Source organism: Mastomys coucha, unplaced genomic scaffold (genome assembly GCF_008632895.1).
Source record: "Mastomys coucha isolate ucsf_1 unplaced genomic scaffold, UCSF_Mcou_1 pScaffold22, whole genome shotgun sequence".
Classification (NCBI taxonomy): Eukaryota; Metazoa; Chordata; class Mammalia; order Rodentia; family Muridae; genus Mastomys; species Mastomys coucha.
Window position 1 is genome coordinate 257,185,449 of NW_022196905.1, and position 15,012 is coordinate 257,200,460.

The 15,012-nt window shown below is 44.6% G+C and overlaps 1 protein-coding gene across 1 annotated transcript in view; it reads left to right on the forward strand.

The window, feature by feature from the left end:
* The window catches only part of Cdh13 (cadherin 13), a 1,053,312-nt gene that overhangs the window by 478,691 nt on the left and 559,609 nt on the right, over nucleotides 1–15,012 (forward strand). Inside the window, exon 4 of the mRNA XM_031341534.1 lies at nucleotides 10,756–10,872. Coding sequence (XP_031197394.1) covers nucleotides 10,756–10,872 — 117 coding nt within the window. The remainder of the gene's footprint in view (nucleotides 1–10,755; nucleotides 10,873–15,012) is intronic.

Here is a 15,012-nt window from a genome sequence, read left to right on the forward strand (position 1 = left end):
AAAAAAAAAAAAAAAAAAAAAAAAAAGAACCCATCCCAGGTCCCAGACTATTCTAGCCTGCTGGTACACCTATCCCTCCCCTCGCAAGCATAACCTAAGAAATCTGTACCATCTTAGCCGCTGTGCTTGCTATAGTCCATTATAGCAGCAATAAGAAATAAGACAGATGTATTCTGGATGAGGAAAACAGCCAGTGCAAAGGCCCTGAAGTGGGAATGTATCTGACATACCCCAAGATGTCTGTGCTGTGCAGTTAGACCGAGACAGAGTGTCTTCAGGGAGTTCGGGTGACAGGGACATGGGGTACCTTACCTAGCATGTCCTGGGACAATGAAAACATATGTTTTACTCCAATATTAGCAGGTCCCACAAGAACAGTGAACTCACTCAGCTTCTATTTTAATAGGACTCTAGCTGCTGGGATGGGAGAAACACAGGGGCAAGGTCACATATCGGTGCTGCTAAACATCTTTAGTCCCAGCGCTGTGAAGCAGAGGCCTGCTCTATATACTGAGCTCGGAGACAGCCAAGGATACACAGTGAGACTCTGTCTCAAAAACAAAATGGGGGGAGGGATATTGAGCTGGAGAGATGGCTCAGTGGTTAAGAGCATTGGCTTCTCTCACCGAAGATCCAGGTTCAGCTTCCAGCACCTACATCGTGGCTCCCAACCACTGGTACTCCAGTTCCACAAGATCCGATGCCCTCCTCTGGCTTCTGTGAGCACTGTGTACACAGTACAAATAGAGATGTGAAGGCAAAATATTTAGACACGTAAAAAAAAAAATAACTTTTAAAACTGATCTTGGCTAAGACCAGAGTGGTAGCTGTGAATAAGGAGGGGCAGTTAAATTCAAAAGAGGCATTGAAGATTGAACCCAAGAACCAGATCACAGATAAATGTGATTGTTTCCCTGGAAACGATTGATTGAGTAAACTTCTTTCAATAATGAAAACTATTCACAGGGAAATTGAGCCATGCAGCTATCAAGAGGCAGAACCGATTACTATCTAGACATCAGATACAATGACCTGAGTTCAAATCTCGCATCCTCCACTCTGCAAGGCCTATGTGCCTGAGCTACATGTTTAAAATTCCCCAGCCTCAGTCTCCTCATCTGGAACATCAGAGTTCAGTGGGATGTCCCAAACGTTGTGTGAGTGTAGACCAGAGGCATCCAGAAGGTCCACACCTAATGCAGAGCAAACTCAAAACACCGTCTCTGGGCACTAGAAGTCACCGGCTTGCAGATATTTCTGAATGGCCGTGGAGCAGTCAAGAGCACAATGTGGAAGGGAAGCAAACCAAATGAGGTGGAACCATCATTTCCCGTGGCAAGTTCAAAGAGCAACTGGGATGCAGACGTAGCTTGCCGGGTTCCAGAGAAGATTTTCAGAGCTCAGCCATCAAATAGTGTCTACATTTGCCAACCGTGACTTCCAAAGAGGAGCAGGCCCTCGTGCCTTTTAGGGAAGAATGTGAATTACACAGCAATTGAATATTTATTATGCACACTTCTTCCTTAAGCAGTTGTTTTACCATCTCGACATCAAAACCACCCGGCCCAGAGAAGACTCAGATGTGGGAGAATATCAAATGTGTTTCTTTCTTTCTTATTATTTTTTTCCCTTGTCCCTTTTCATGGTAGATCTGACGCACCTTTGAATCTTCAAAGGACACGATAATCAATGACGTGCGTGGGGAGACGGGAGACAGGCGACAGCGTGCCAGTCATTGTGGAGACGAATTTATTAATGTAAATGGCATCGTGTGGAAGAGAGATGGGGATGAATTAAAATGTGAGGACCTGTGATCCAACAAGAAACATAGAACAAAGGGAGGAGAGGGAAACGGAGCCAGGAGATAAAAGACACTTTGCCGATTCCAGGTGCCGCTGAACAGAGCAACATAAAAGAGGTTATCGCAGAAGCCGGCTACTGCTACCCTGGCATCTTAATTAAAGCATCTTCAAGAAAGGAGATAGCAGGGATAGTAGCAGGGTGTGACATAGAAGCAATGCAGATGTTCAGAAGAGGGGATTATTCAGTGTAAATACTGGGAATAACTCTCTGAGAAAATCAGTCCCAGGCTTCGGTCATAGAGAATATTTAAAAATTGATGGGGTAAGGAGAGCAGTTGACTTTGGCAGCTGGGGTGGAAAATAGCTTTCTTACAAACAAACAAACAAACAAAAAAGACGTGTGTGTGTGTGTGTGTGTGTGTGTGTGTGTGTGTGTGTGTGTATGCGCGCGTGCGCGTGCGTGTGCGTGCGTGCGTGGTACCACATGACTACAGGTGTCCACTGAGGCCAGAAGAGGGCATCAGAGTCCCTGGAGCTAGAGTTGCTGTAAGGAACTGATCCCATGCCTTCTGCAAGAACAGCTCGTTTTCTTAACTCCTGAGCCATCTCTCCAGCCCTGGGAAATAGCTTTCTAATTTTACAGTTTGCAGCCATTACAAAGACCCCCCCCCAAACTGACAAATAGACAACAAATAAGAGAACAAAGAAACTAGACCAAATCCAGAGAGTGGGTCCAGGCCAAAAGGACTGACTGCCTTGCCTTCCACAAGTTCCTGTTGGGCAGGAAAGACGGCTCAGCAGTAAAGACACTTACTTCCAAGACTGAGTTTGAACCCCAGGGCCTACATAGTGGAGCAAGAATTGGTGTGGAGGTTGCCCTCTGGCCTCCACATATATGTATGGGGCCTGTGCACACACAAATAAATAAAACATGTTTTAAATATATATTATTATGTCTGAGAAAGAGGCATGCCACCAGAGAAGTACAAAGGACAGAACCACCTGCTTATCCAGTTGATAAAGCTGTATGCTGTCTCCGTATCCACCCCAGAATAGCCCAGCACCATCACTATTGTCTAACTGTCTCCTTTGGCTGGCACCTGTGATATCATGCTTCATTGCCGGCTGGGTAGCAGCAGCACTGTCCACATTGGCAGCCAGCATGGTCTCCTGCCAGCTAATGAGGTAATTGGGCTGCCAGGGAAAAGGGAGCTGGCATCCCTTCCACTCCAGTGACAAATGTATCAGGTGATGAGTAAAAGGTAGGCCCGTGTCTTCCCTGAGGTCACCCTGAGCCTTTGGAATAAGAAGAGATGCCGCAGGCTTGCTGTGAGAGCGTTTACCAATACACACCATCTACTAAAGCTTAAAACAATATGTCTGCACTGACCTGAAGTGACCAGAAAGTATCCCCAAAGGAACTAGGGACAAGGAAGGGAAGTGTGGGTCAATGAGCTAGATCAGAGGGTTCTCCATTCTGTGGGTAGCTCTGTGTGACTGTCATGGCAGGAACCCAAAGCCAACACGCTGCACATACCCACTAGAAGTACAAGGGATTGTCCTTCTATGGGTAGGTATGACGATCGATCTTAAAGGTCAACTTGTCACAAAGTGGAATTACCAGAGAAAGGAGTCTCTACCGGGAAATTGTCCAGATCAATGGGCCTGTGGGTTTGTCTGAAGAGGACTGTCTTAGCTGGTAACTGGAGTGGGAAGACCTACCCTGAAGATGGGCGGCACTGTTTCCTGAGTCCTGCACTGCCCAAGAGTGATAGAAGCCAGCCAAACATGAGCAGCCAGCAAGCATGTGGCAGGAATATATTCATTTCTCTCTGCTCTTCACTCTGGTTGTGACATGGCTCAGTTCCTGCCTTGACTTCCCTCCAGTGATGGACTGGAGCCCAAATCCATAAGCCAAATAAATCCCTGTCTGCCTATACCGCTTTTGGTCAGCATATTTGTGGTAGCCTTAGAAATCAAGAGAGGCTGGAAAGAACCCAGATGTCCTTCAACAGAGAGGAATGGATACAGAAAATGTGGTACATTTGCACAATGGAGTACTACTCAGCTATTAAAAGCAATGAATTTATGAAATTCTTAGGCAAATGGATGGATGTGGAGAACACACATGGTATGCACTCACTGATAAGTGAATATTAGCCCAGAAGCTCCAAATACCCCAGACACAATCACAGACCACATGAAGCTCAAGAAGAAGGAAGACCAAAGTGTAGATACTTTGGTCCTTCTTAGAAGTGGGGAACAAAATACCCATGGGAGGAGATACAGAGACAAAGTGTGGAGCAGAGACTGAAGGAAAGGCCATCCAGAGACTGCCCCACCTCGGGATCTATTCCATATACAGTCACCAAATCCAGACACAATTGTGGATGCCAACAAGTGCTTGCTGACAAAAGCCTGATATAGCTGTCTCCTGAGAGGCTCTGCCAGTACCTGACAAATACAGAGGTGGACACTCTCAGCCAACCATTGGACTGAGCTCAGGGGCCCCAATGGAGGAGCTAGAGAAAGAACCCAAGGAACTGAAGGGGTTTGCAGCCCCATAGGAGGAAAAACAATATGAGCTAACCAGTACTACCAGAGCTCCCAGGGACTAAACCACCAACCAAAGAGTACACATGGAAGGACCCATGGCTCCAGCTGCATATGTAGCAGAGGATGGCCTGGTCAGTCATCAATGGGAGGAGAGGCCCTTGGTCCTGTGAAGGCTCTGTGCCCTAGTGTAGGGGAATGCCAGGGCCAGGAAGCAGGAGTGGGTGGGTTGGTGAGCAGGGGAAGGGAGAGGGATAGGGGATTTTCAGAGGGGAAACCAGGAAATGTAAAATGTAAATGTAAAATGTAAATGTAAAACATTTGAAATGTAAATAAAGAAAATATCTAATTTAAAAAAAAAGGAATCAAGAGAGAGGGGTCTTTATGAGGAGGGGCTTTCTTAAAGGCCATTTATTGAGTTTGAACTCTTCCAGATTCGGAAAACATTACTGGAGCTTATGTTCTTACACCTAGAACACGGACTCAGATTAATTCAGCCGAGGAGGCAAGGGGCTGTGTGTGTATTAGGAAAACAAGCCCATTTGTAAAACGCTGCCAGATCCCTCCAGGTGCTCAGAAGTAGCTATTTAGCATGAATATTTCATCAATGCCAGAGTAGATTGAAGAAAATTCTTTCCATTATGTCCCCATCACCGTTGCACGTGGTTGAACGGACTTCTGACTAAAGAATCTAAATATGCTTAAAACATTTTTCACCTCCAGTGGAATGAGTGGAGCCTGATTGGGTTGTTATTTTCCTGCCTCATGAAATATTTCAGAGGCAATTGTGTCTTGAATGTGTTGTTTGGCAAATTTTTATCTGAAGCCAGAGACTCTGGATTATTTTTTAACTGGCAGCACCGATGTAAGGAAGCCGACACTTTAGAGAAAATATCCAGGGCCTGTGTCTGCAGTTCTTGCATTTTAATTTTTAAGACCAACTTTTAGAACACGGTGCTGGACTTGGTATAATAGGTGAGGGAACAAGAGACTTTAAGTGAGTGAACTTCAGTGTTCACCTCTCCACCCCAGACCCAAGAGGCAGCCAAGTCAAGGTCAGACTCCAGCCTTGTGGAGGAGGCTTCCCCTAGTGAGGAGAGAACTGTCTAGTGTGTTGGGGAGACCTGAAATCTGAGCTTCCCAGGCACCAACTCTCCCTGCTTCCTGTTCCCACCAATGCTGACCTGTGTTTGCCTTCAGCCTATATGCCTTCTGTGCAGTCCCCAGGCCTGAAACCAGGCTCCTTCCTTTCATCTCTTTTTTCTGGAGGAAGAATCTTGAACTGATGTTAGAGACAAGAGCGGAGAGCAGAAGGTTAGATGGAGTTGGCCATGCAGAAGAGGGTGGGGTCCAGGAGGGACAGTTCCTGCTGAGGTCAGCGACAGCATTAAGAACCACACCTCCTGGGTCTTCCCTGCCTCAGGGGTGCTGGAGACATTATCCTTGATCATACAGATGCTTGTACAATGCTAAAGGGGGGCAGGTAGTGTTCTTAAAAGATCTTTCTGAGCAGAAACTTCTCAAGTCACCTCTCAGACCCTAAACACCCACAGAGAACCTGTAAGTTCTTTGCAGCCCTGACTATTTTTTCCATAGCAGCAACCTCCTTCCCATCCTAAGCATACATCCCAAAACCAAATGACCTGGGACCCCGGGAATGTCCCTCCACAGTGCCCCACATTTGGGTGCCTGATGACATTTTCAGCCACACATATAAGAGTGTTTACATATACTTTCTTCTTTTTTTAAAATATTGTGGTACATTTTTTTCATTACACTAAAATGAAAGGGACACAGGAGATTGAGGTAAATATTTCCTTCTATAATTGAGATCATCTAAATGAATAAATGGTTAATTTACCAAATAATGGTCTAAGAATGCCTGGACAAGACTAAAGGAGCCAATGTGGAGGCCAGGGATTCTCAGGATAGGGATTTCATTGGGGTCACCTTGCTCCCACTGTTTCTCACACCTCATGATATAACCTATAGCAACATTTCATATGCCCAGTTGGCTGCGACTGTCACTTCTGAGGGATCATTCAACAGATATTTAAGTGATTTCAGTAAGGCATTGACCTGTCTAGAGTCGCTGGAAATTTTTACTTTCTCTTGCTTAAATTGTGATCCATTGATTGTATGTAGAAATAGGTTTCATCAAGGATGTGGTCAAATGAGTGTATGATATACTTTGGCCACGATTCTCCCACACATATCCATCTCTGACTACTCCCTTCCCCCAGTTTCAGATTGACCGTAGTACTGCCAAAGTTTCCAATTAGTGGCGTTCCTCATCAGACATCACTGGCTATCATTTCTGGAAAGGCAGAACTTGGAGAGTCCAAGGGATGGTGACTTCTCGTTTATTACTGTTGCATGCCAACAGTCCTTGAAAACCGTGAATGCCATAGTTTCCAATGGTTGCCTGGCTGCACGCCATCCCACGACCCTGCCAGCCATCATCTTCCTACCCTGCCTTTAAAGAAAATTCAATGTCTTCTTGGCACAAGATGATTTCCCGGACAAACAGGGTGACAGAGATGCCTCAGCACAGATCCCTCCAGAGGCTTTTCCAGCCACAAGCACTGAGGGTCTTTGCTGACAGATACACAGATGTGTGTTCACATAAATGGCAAAGGCAGGGGCAGAGCAATGAGCCTGGAAACATGAAATAAGGGGCGAGTTTTAGGAATGGAAGGAAGAAGGCTGCCCTGCCCAGCTGTTCTCTCTTGGTGCCTCTACGCCCTCAGAGTCAGTACGCATGCGCATGGCCCAACTCCTCCATGCCTCAGAGACTGTTTCCCAAGGCCCGGGATTCTCTGCTTCTTTGCTCTGGCATTTTACATCTAGACAGACACTACTGAGCCTGTCACCCTACATCTAGGGAGCTGGGAGAGGTGGGAGGTGGACTGGTACTGCATCTTTAATGGCTGCTGTATTGGGAAGAGAGGGACATCGGGAGCAGGCATAGGGCTCAGGGGTACCCAGAACAACAGCATCGCCCTCAGCAGGCTTGCAGACACAAGTGAGCCCTTTATCACAAACAATGGAAAGTTTGTTGCTGAGGACACAGGGTGCTTTTTCATTGCATTGGACACATTTACACACACGCTGCCGTAATGAACGGAGGCCTCTGTGGCTCTATTATAGCTCTGAATCACCAAGCCCTTACATATGCATGGCGCCTTAAATCTTCACCCAGCGCCGGTCTTACCCATTCACTCATGGGCGGCTCTTGAAGTTGTTGGTTTTCTTAACTGTAAATGAGATTTGCATGTATCGCATATTTTACCTAGGTTCTGTTCTTTTGCCATACCTCAGTAAAGCAACAGTCTTTGGAGATGCTACACCTCAGTTTTCTATAATAGAATCCATCCTCTCTTCCATTGTCTCCTGGTTTTCCTATTCCTTTCTGCTGGCTTGTTGGTTTCTTTCCATTTGAGTTGGGTTGGGGTTATTATACATTGTTTGGTTCAGTTGGCTGAGTTCCTGGTTGATTGGTTTTATCCTCTCTGTGCTTTTCACTGTTGTCCATAAATACACACACACACTCATACACACATGTGTGCCGCATACTCATACACACATACATACTCACACACACACATATCACACACATACACACACACATCACACACCACACACACACACCCCACAGGGGTGTAGAAGTGAAAGGGGGAGAGAGAAAGAGAGAGAGAGAATTCAGTGTTCTGTCTTTACCTATATATAAAGAGTATTGTTTTCCTAGAAATTACCGATCATTTTATGCACGTGTGTGTTTTCGAGTGCGTAAGTGCACATTGTGCATGTGTTCACATGTAGAGGCCAGAGAACAACACTGAGTGTCATCTTCACAAACACTGTCCACCTCCTCTGAGGCAGGATCTCCCAGCCAGGGAGTCTCCGTGATCCTCCTGTCTCTACTCCCCAGTGATGGGATTCCAAGCACACACCACTTAGTCCAGGATTTGAAAGTGAATTCTGACATCTTTCTGCACTCGAAAGGGAAATGCTTTTCCAACGGAACCATTTTTGTAAGCAGGGGCTGGAGAAGTGGCTCAGAGGTCCAGTCGCTGTCCTTCTGCGGGACCTAGTTGCACACTGCTTACAAGGCCTTGCAGTTTTAGGCACACAGGGCAGTAGTGTGAAGCACATTCACAGTGCCGTTCAGTCCAATTCCAGAGTGCTTTCCATTTTGCAGAACTGATTATATGTCCCACAAAATAACAGCTCACATCTTCTCCTGGAAAATAAACATGACGAGGAAAAAAACTGATAGGCTTGCAACAATTATTCTGGTCTGTGAAGTATCTGATTGTGGCTTCATTTTCTCCACTCAGAAATACCATTTTGGTAAATCAGCCATGTTCTACACAGTTTACTCCTTAGTTGAGATTTACATATATATATATATATATATATATATGCACACACACACATATATATATATAAATATATACATATATATGTGTGTATATATTCTTCTTCTATAACACAGTTCATACAATCTAGAACAGACCCAACAAGATATTGCTTAGAAATATAGTTTGTGATATGTATTGTCCCTGCTAGTTACACAAATTTAATTGGGGGTAGTTCTTACATAATCTGCACAAGCTTTCTTCATTGGTTAAAGAGAGCTATGGATTTCCCGGGAGAATTTTTTTAGATATAAGGGCTGAGACATATGTCTCCATGTTGGCCGATCCACATTTGCTATATTGCTATTCTAGCATTTTGTGGGGGACTTAGTCTTCCCACACTAGGCCCATGTTTAATCGTATCCTTGCTACTCAATATGTGGCTGTTTTTCACGTTTGCCTTTTGTGTATCCTGCCTCACTAAGCGTTGTTCTGTGTCTTCTTTTCTTCCTTTGAGCTTAGCCCCTGGCTGTATTCCTAGAGTGGAAATACAGAAGTAAAGTCTGTGGATATTTGCAAGGCTCTTGATAAACAAATATTGCCCGATGGCTCTCCACTAGACTGTTAGTCGATATTCCAAGAAAAATCAAGACTGTGAGTGTTTGTGGAGGTTTTCACAAGCTTTAACTGGTTTTGTTTCTTGTTTAACTTTGCTGTGTATGTTTTCTCTTTAAAAACCATAAAATACAGGTACTCACACACACATATACACATGCACACACACCCACACACATTCACACACACACATACACACACACACACACATTCACACACACTCACAGACACTCACATACACATACACTCTGCCCCCCTCGCTCTCACACACCCACACAGGCGCACACACATACATAGTGATGGACCAGGGGCTAGTGATGTCATGAAATTATTATTTACCATATTGTTTTGATGGGAGCTCACTATGACTTGAAGTATGAAGTGCATGCTTCTGATGATACAGAAGATAATTTTAATTAGCATGTGGTATTTGATGAACTTGATTTGCATATTAAAAGGGATACTCTATTTTCAATTCTTTTTCCACAGCCTTCTAATTAGATCAGGATTGTACTAACCCCCTTCCATGTCACCACTCCTTTTTCTTACCTCTCTGAGGCAGTAGTGTCTAGCTTGGGTTTACCAATGTTGTGGGTCTCCGGTATGTTTATCTTTCTGTTTCCTTCTTTCTAGATAATGTGACATTAACACTTGACATAAAATAATGATATAGTTTCCTTTGTTGAGCACAGTTCTTTAATTAAAAAGGTATAAAGCCTCAAATTGGAGTCAGTGGGTTATTGAATTTATTTTAAAAATAAAAAGACACAACTTTGGCTGTTAAGGAAGATCTGGGAGGAGTTAGGGGGAGGAGCTGGGGCAACCAGGATCAGAACACATTGTGTGAAATTCTCAAAGAATTAATTATGATAATTGTCTAGATGCAGACCTCCTGAGAGTGTGCATGCAGTGAGTGAAGTAGGGTTACTTCCTTGGGGATGCATTCCAGAGGAACTCCTGATCCTAGCACTTGTCCTCTGGGAAAACATCACCCGCATCTCCATGACAGTTGGAAGTGGGTATAGCCCTGTCACTCACTGTCAATCATCCCTGCTCCTCTAGCTGTCCATGAAGAGAACCAGGCTCTCTGGAAAGTCCCTTAGGTTGCTGACCAGGTGACTTCTAGCTGTTTGGCAGATTAAGACTACTCTATGCAGCATAAAAGAAGTGTTAATCCAATATGATGCTTTAAGTAGATAATTCAGAAATGGGAATTAACTGGCTTAATGATGGCCATTGTGAATTGCAACATCAACTCTTATGTGATTGTAACCAAGAACTTGGTCACTCTAAAGAGATTTGATAGGATAAAGTTGACAGTGTCCACACTGTGTCCTTCAAAACAAAGCGTAAGGTCCCAGGGCAGGCTGATACTTTCCCATCTGTGGGAGATCTTAATCAAGTCATCTTGTTGTCTCTTTTAGGATATTTTTAAATTTGCAAGGACATCTCCCGTCCCAAGACAAAAGAGGTCCATTGTGGTGTCCCCCATCTTGATCCCAGAGAACCAGAGACAGCCTTTCCCCAGAGATGTCGGCAAGGTGAGTTGGACAACGTACGAATGACAGAGTGGTCCAAAGTGTTTCTATTAAGGGATGAGCATGCACAAGGCTAGCTGACGGTGCCAGCTGTGATTAGCTGGAACTGGCCTCCATCTCTGCATGTGTGGAAAGAGGTCAAAATGATTGTATCAAGATAAGAATTTAAGCAATCAGTTTTAAAAAAAAAATAACATGAAAATGCAGAAGCCATAGATCACAACTGTAGGATCTGCATAGTAGAAAATAAATTTGAGGTGATAGTGTAATATGTCATTAGTTAACAACGCCATGCTTTGTCTTTGTAGCTGATGTCCAGGTGACAGGCTGACAGCTATGTGCTCATGTTTGCTTTTTATTGAGGTCCTGTTTTTGCAAATGTGTCAGTCCAAGCTCACTGTTGGGTTAGCTTCTCAGAGATGAAACCAGAGCATGGGAACTCACCCGCACGAACTAGATCCAAAGCAGTTGCTTCAGTCTGAACAATAAAGTCCCCAGGAGAAAAATAGCTGCCTGTAAATGGACCTCGGCACTGATGCCACCTTGCATCAGGAAAAAAAAAATCAGCAAATTGAGTTTAATGATCTGACTAGCTGTTTTTGGTGATTTTGGACTCAGGCCACTTCCTGTCTGTGAACTCGAAGGGTACTCTGCTGGGCTGACAGCAGGGGCTGGCTTTACCCGGAGCCTGGATGAGGAGGAGCAAGGACTAAAAAGGATGTGTTGTTTCAAAGAAATTTACCTTAAGGAGTGAATCAGAGGGACATCTTTTGCCTACTGGTTCAGATACCCTGAGCCATCCCAAACTGGTTGCAGTGAATATCCTGTTTCACAGAAATCTGGGCCATTTTAAATCACTCTGATTATGTGGACCTGGTTATAGGTGATTGCATTCTGTCTTTCTCTGCCCTATTGGACTTAGCAAAGGCACATCATCCCAAACGGTGGCCTCAAGTAAAGTTTATGGGACACACATCAGTACCTCCTGACTCCACAGAAACGTCTACGTGGAGATTCAGACTGGAACCAGTTTCTATTTCTGTTGAACCCGGAGTTCGGGTGCTTACTTAAATGAGCAATCTCAGTGCCAGGAGCTATTGTTTTATAATTCACTCATCCAGTAAAAATAGAAAGCCTGCTTTATGGCACGGCCTAGTCAGGACTGGGTAAATACAACCATAACTAGCAAACAATCCAACTTATTGTCTAGTGGGGAAATGGACATATGTGCAACTAAATAACAAGAAAATTAGAGAGTTCCACCCTAAAGAGTTGGAAGGAGGAGATTGTCACAAAGCTGGCTGATGCCAGCTGAGGGTCGTGATAGCTGAGGGGAGAGTGGAAGGATCAGGGCATGCATGGGAAGACCAAGTCCATGTTGTCTTGGTAAAGAGATGTGTGTCCAAGGGCCTGAGGTGGGAAGGGATGAAGTGCTCCTGTGGAGCAGACCCTAGGGAACTTGTGACATGCCAGGGAGAGCATGGCCTGGGGACCTGGAAGATCTTGGAGGGGACCTAACTTGGAGATACTTTGAGGAATTGGGATTTGGGCACAGCCTGCAATGACTGGTCCCTAGAAGTTCTCCCCAGGCCATGTATACATGCATGTCAGTGATCACCCTGGCTTCTTCACTGAACAGAACAGTCTCTGGAAGCTGAATGGTGGATAGAATGGGAACAAAGAGACCCACTAAGAGGGAAGGTAGTCTGAACAAAAGGTGACGATGTCTTAGACCATTGAAGTAAATATTCCTACTGAAAATCAAAGACAGTAGTAACCAATTATGCTGGTGATCAATATGCATATTTATTTTAAACTGCCATTGTGCCAGAGATGTCTCTCTTTTAGTAATTATTTTCTGTGACTCCTAGAAAACAGAGCAGCTTGAAATGGACAGATGTGAGTTATGACAAGCCCTGTCCCTCTAGACAGGCCAGACCACTGTCATACCTACACTACAATTCCAGTGGAGGGACTAATGGCCTCCTCTTTAGTGGCTTTTGAGGCTGATGTCAGTCTCTTTTCATTACCATAATGGAAGAGCAGATTCAGGCTGCTTTATAAAGAAAAAAGGTTCATGTAACTCATGGTAATAGGTGAAGAGGATCCAGAGGTGGCATCTGGTAGTAACTTTGTTAGCAGACAAAAAAGAAGCATGATGAGTCATGGGTAAAAGATAGGTAGCACGGATATGTGTGGTTCCATGGTCTGCTCTCTTTCTCAGGGTCCAGGCTGCTGTGAGAGTGTGTAGGGGGTGGAGGTGGAGGAGGTGGAGGAGTTGGAGGGAGGATGTTCTCTGAGGATTTCAGTGTTACAGTTCTTTTAGACAGTATTCCGTGAAACAGCTTGCTTTCATTTCGGGGGTGAACAATGGCTATATCAACCTTGGGGAATGGATAGGGGTTTTCAGGGTGGCTGTACTCTGTTGACTGTGGCTAAGAATCTAGAAATGCTTCATTTACATGAAGAGGAATTTCAGGCACTTGCCCGGCAGTTTCTTATCAAGAGGAAGGAAGATGAACCTGTAATTTGACCATAGACTACATGACTTTTCAGGGGTAGAGAAAGTGGGGGCCATGCTCCCCAGATAAGGTCAGACAGAGAAAAGGTAGCCCACTGAGAAAGAGAGTCTTCCACTTTGCGCTGAACTTGGGAGGGATCCAGACACCGTAGAGTGCAAGCTTAATAGCAGGGTTAACGTGTATATTTCTGTCTAGTCTCTCTGCCTCTTTATTTTTGTGTATCTGTGTATTCATATTCTTATGTATGTAGATGTACATTTGTACATGGGTCTGGGGCACGTATGTATAGGTGGAGTCCAGAGAAGAACCCTGAGTTGTTCCACAAGATGTCCTCTACTAAGCCAGGCAGAGTGGTGGTGCGTTCCTTTAATCCCAGCACTTGGGAGGCAGAGATAGGCAGATTTCTGAGTTTGAGGCCAGCCTGGTCTACAGACTGAGTTCCAGAACTCATCAAGAAGGCCAGACTGGCTGGCCAGTGAGCCCCAGGGATCTGCTTATCTCTGTCTCCCCAGTACTGGGATTACAAGAGTGTACCACCATGCTGGCATTTTAAAACTATATGTGTGTTATGTGGATCAAGTGTGGGTCCTCGTGCTCTCAAGGCAAGCACTTTATCAACTTCTGTCTGTGCAGTCTCCCCAACATCTTCCTCTTCTAATACTGCTACCAGCATTTTAGTATGGGGGTTCTATCCTTGGGACCTTGTCTAACTTTAATCACACATAAAGGATACCCTCCAACCCCATAGCCAGATGGTCTCTACATTCTTAGTGCCTTGTAATGAGAATTACACTCCATACATGAAACATTGGGGGTGGTCTCATGAAAGCTCTATCTACATAGTAGCAGGACATAAGCTGTGTTCTTTCTAGATACCCCAAAGGGAAGCTATGATTTCGCCTGTGATCATGCATTATAGTACTCAGAAACACTTAACTCCGGTAAAAGGGCCCCACCCTCCAGGCCAATACACAAAGCCTTTATGCAAGAACCATGCATAGACGTTATTTAAAAGACCCCAGGGAAGACTGGTGTACAGCTAGGGTGAGGTCTCCTGGCACTATCTTCTGTCTAGAGATGGTTTGACCCACAATGTGAGCTCCTCTGGGACCTTGTAGAAATGTGTGTTCTTGGGCCCTATCTTAGGCTGCTGAACTAGAAACTCTTGGGTGTAAACCAGAAACCAGCCTTAGAATTTTGCAACAGGCACTTGTGTGCTTCTCAGCTATATCCCAGAACTCTTGTCTTAGTAAAATCCCTTTATTACATATCAGATATCCATTGATGTGCTTGTCTATACATCCTGTCCTTCAGTGAGTGTCAATACCAAACACTTCATTATGATGCTGTTTTAAAGAGAGTACCTATTCTAGATTGATTTCTGTTGCTGTGATAAAACACTCTCACCAAAAGCTACTTGGGGAGGAAGGGGTTCATTTGGCTTAGACTTCCATGGCACAGCCCATCATTGAAAGAAGTCAGGACAGACATTTGAAGCAGAAGCTATCACAGAAATGCTGCTTACTGTCATCTTCCCCTGACTTACTCAGCTGCTATATCTATCTATCTATCTATCTATCTATCTATCTATCTATCTATCTATCTATCTATCTATCTATCT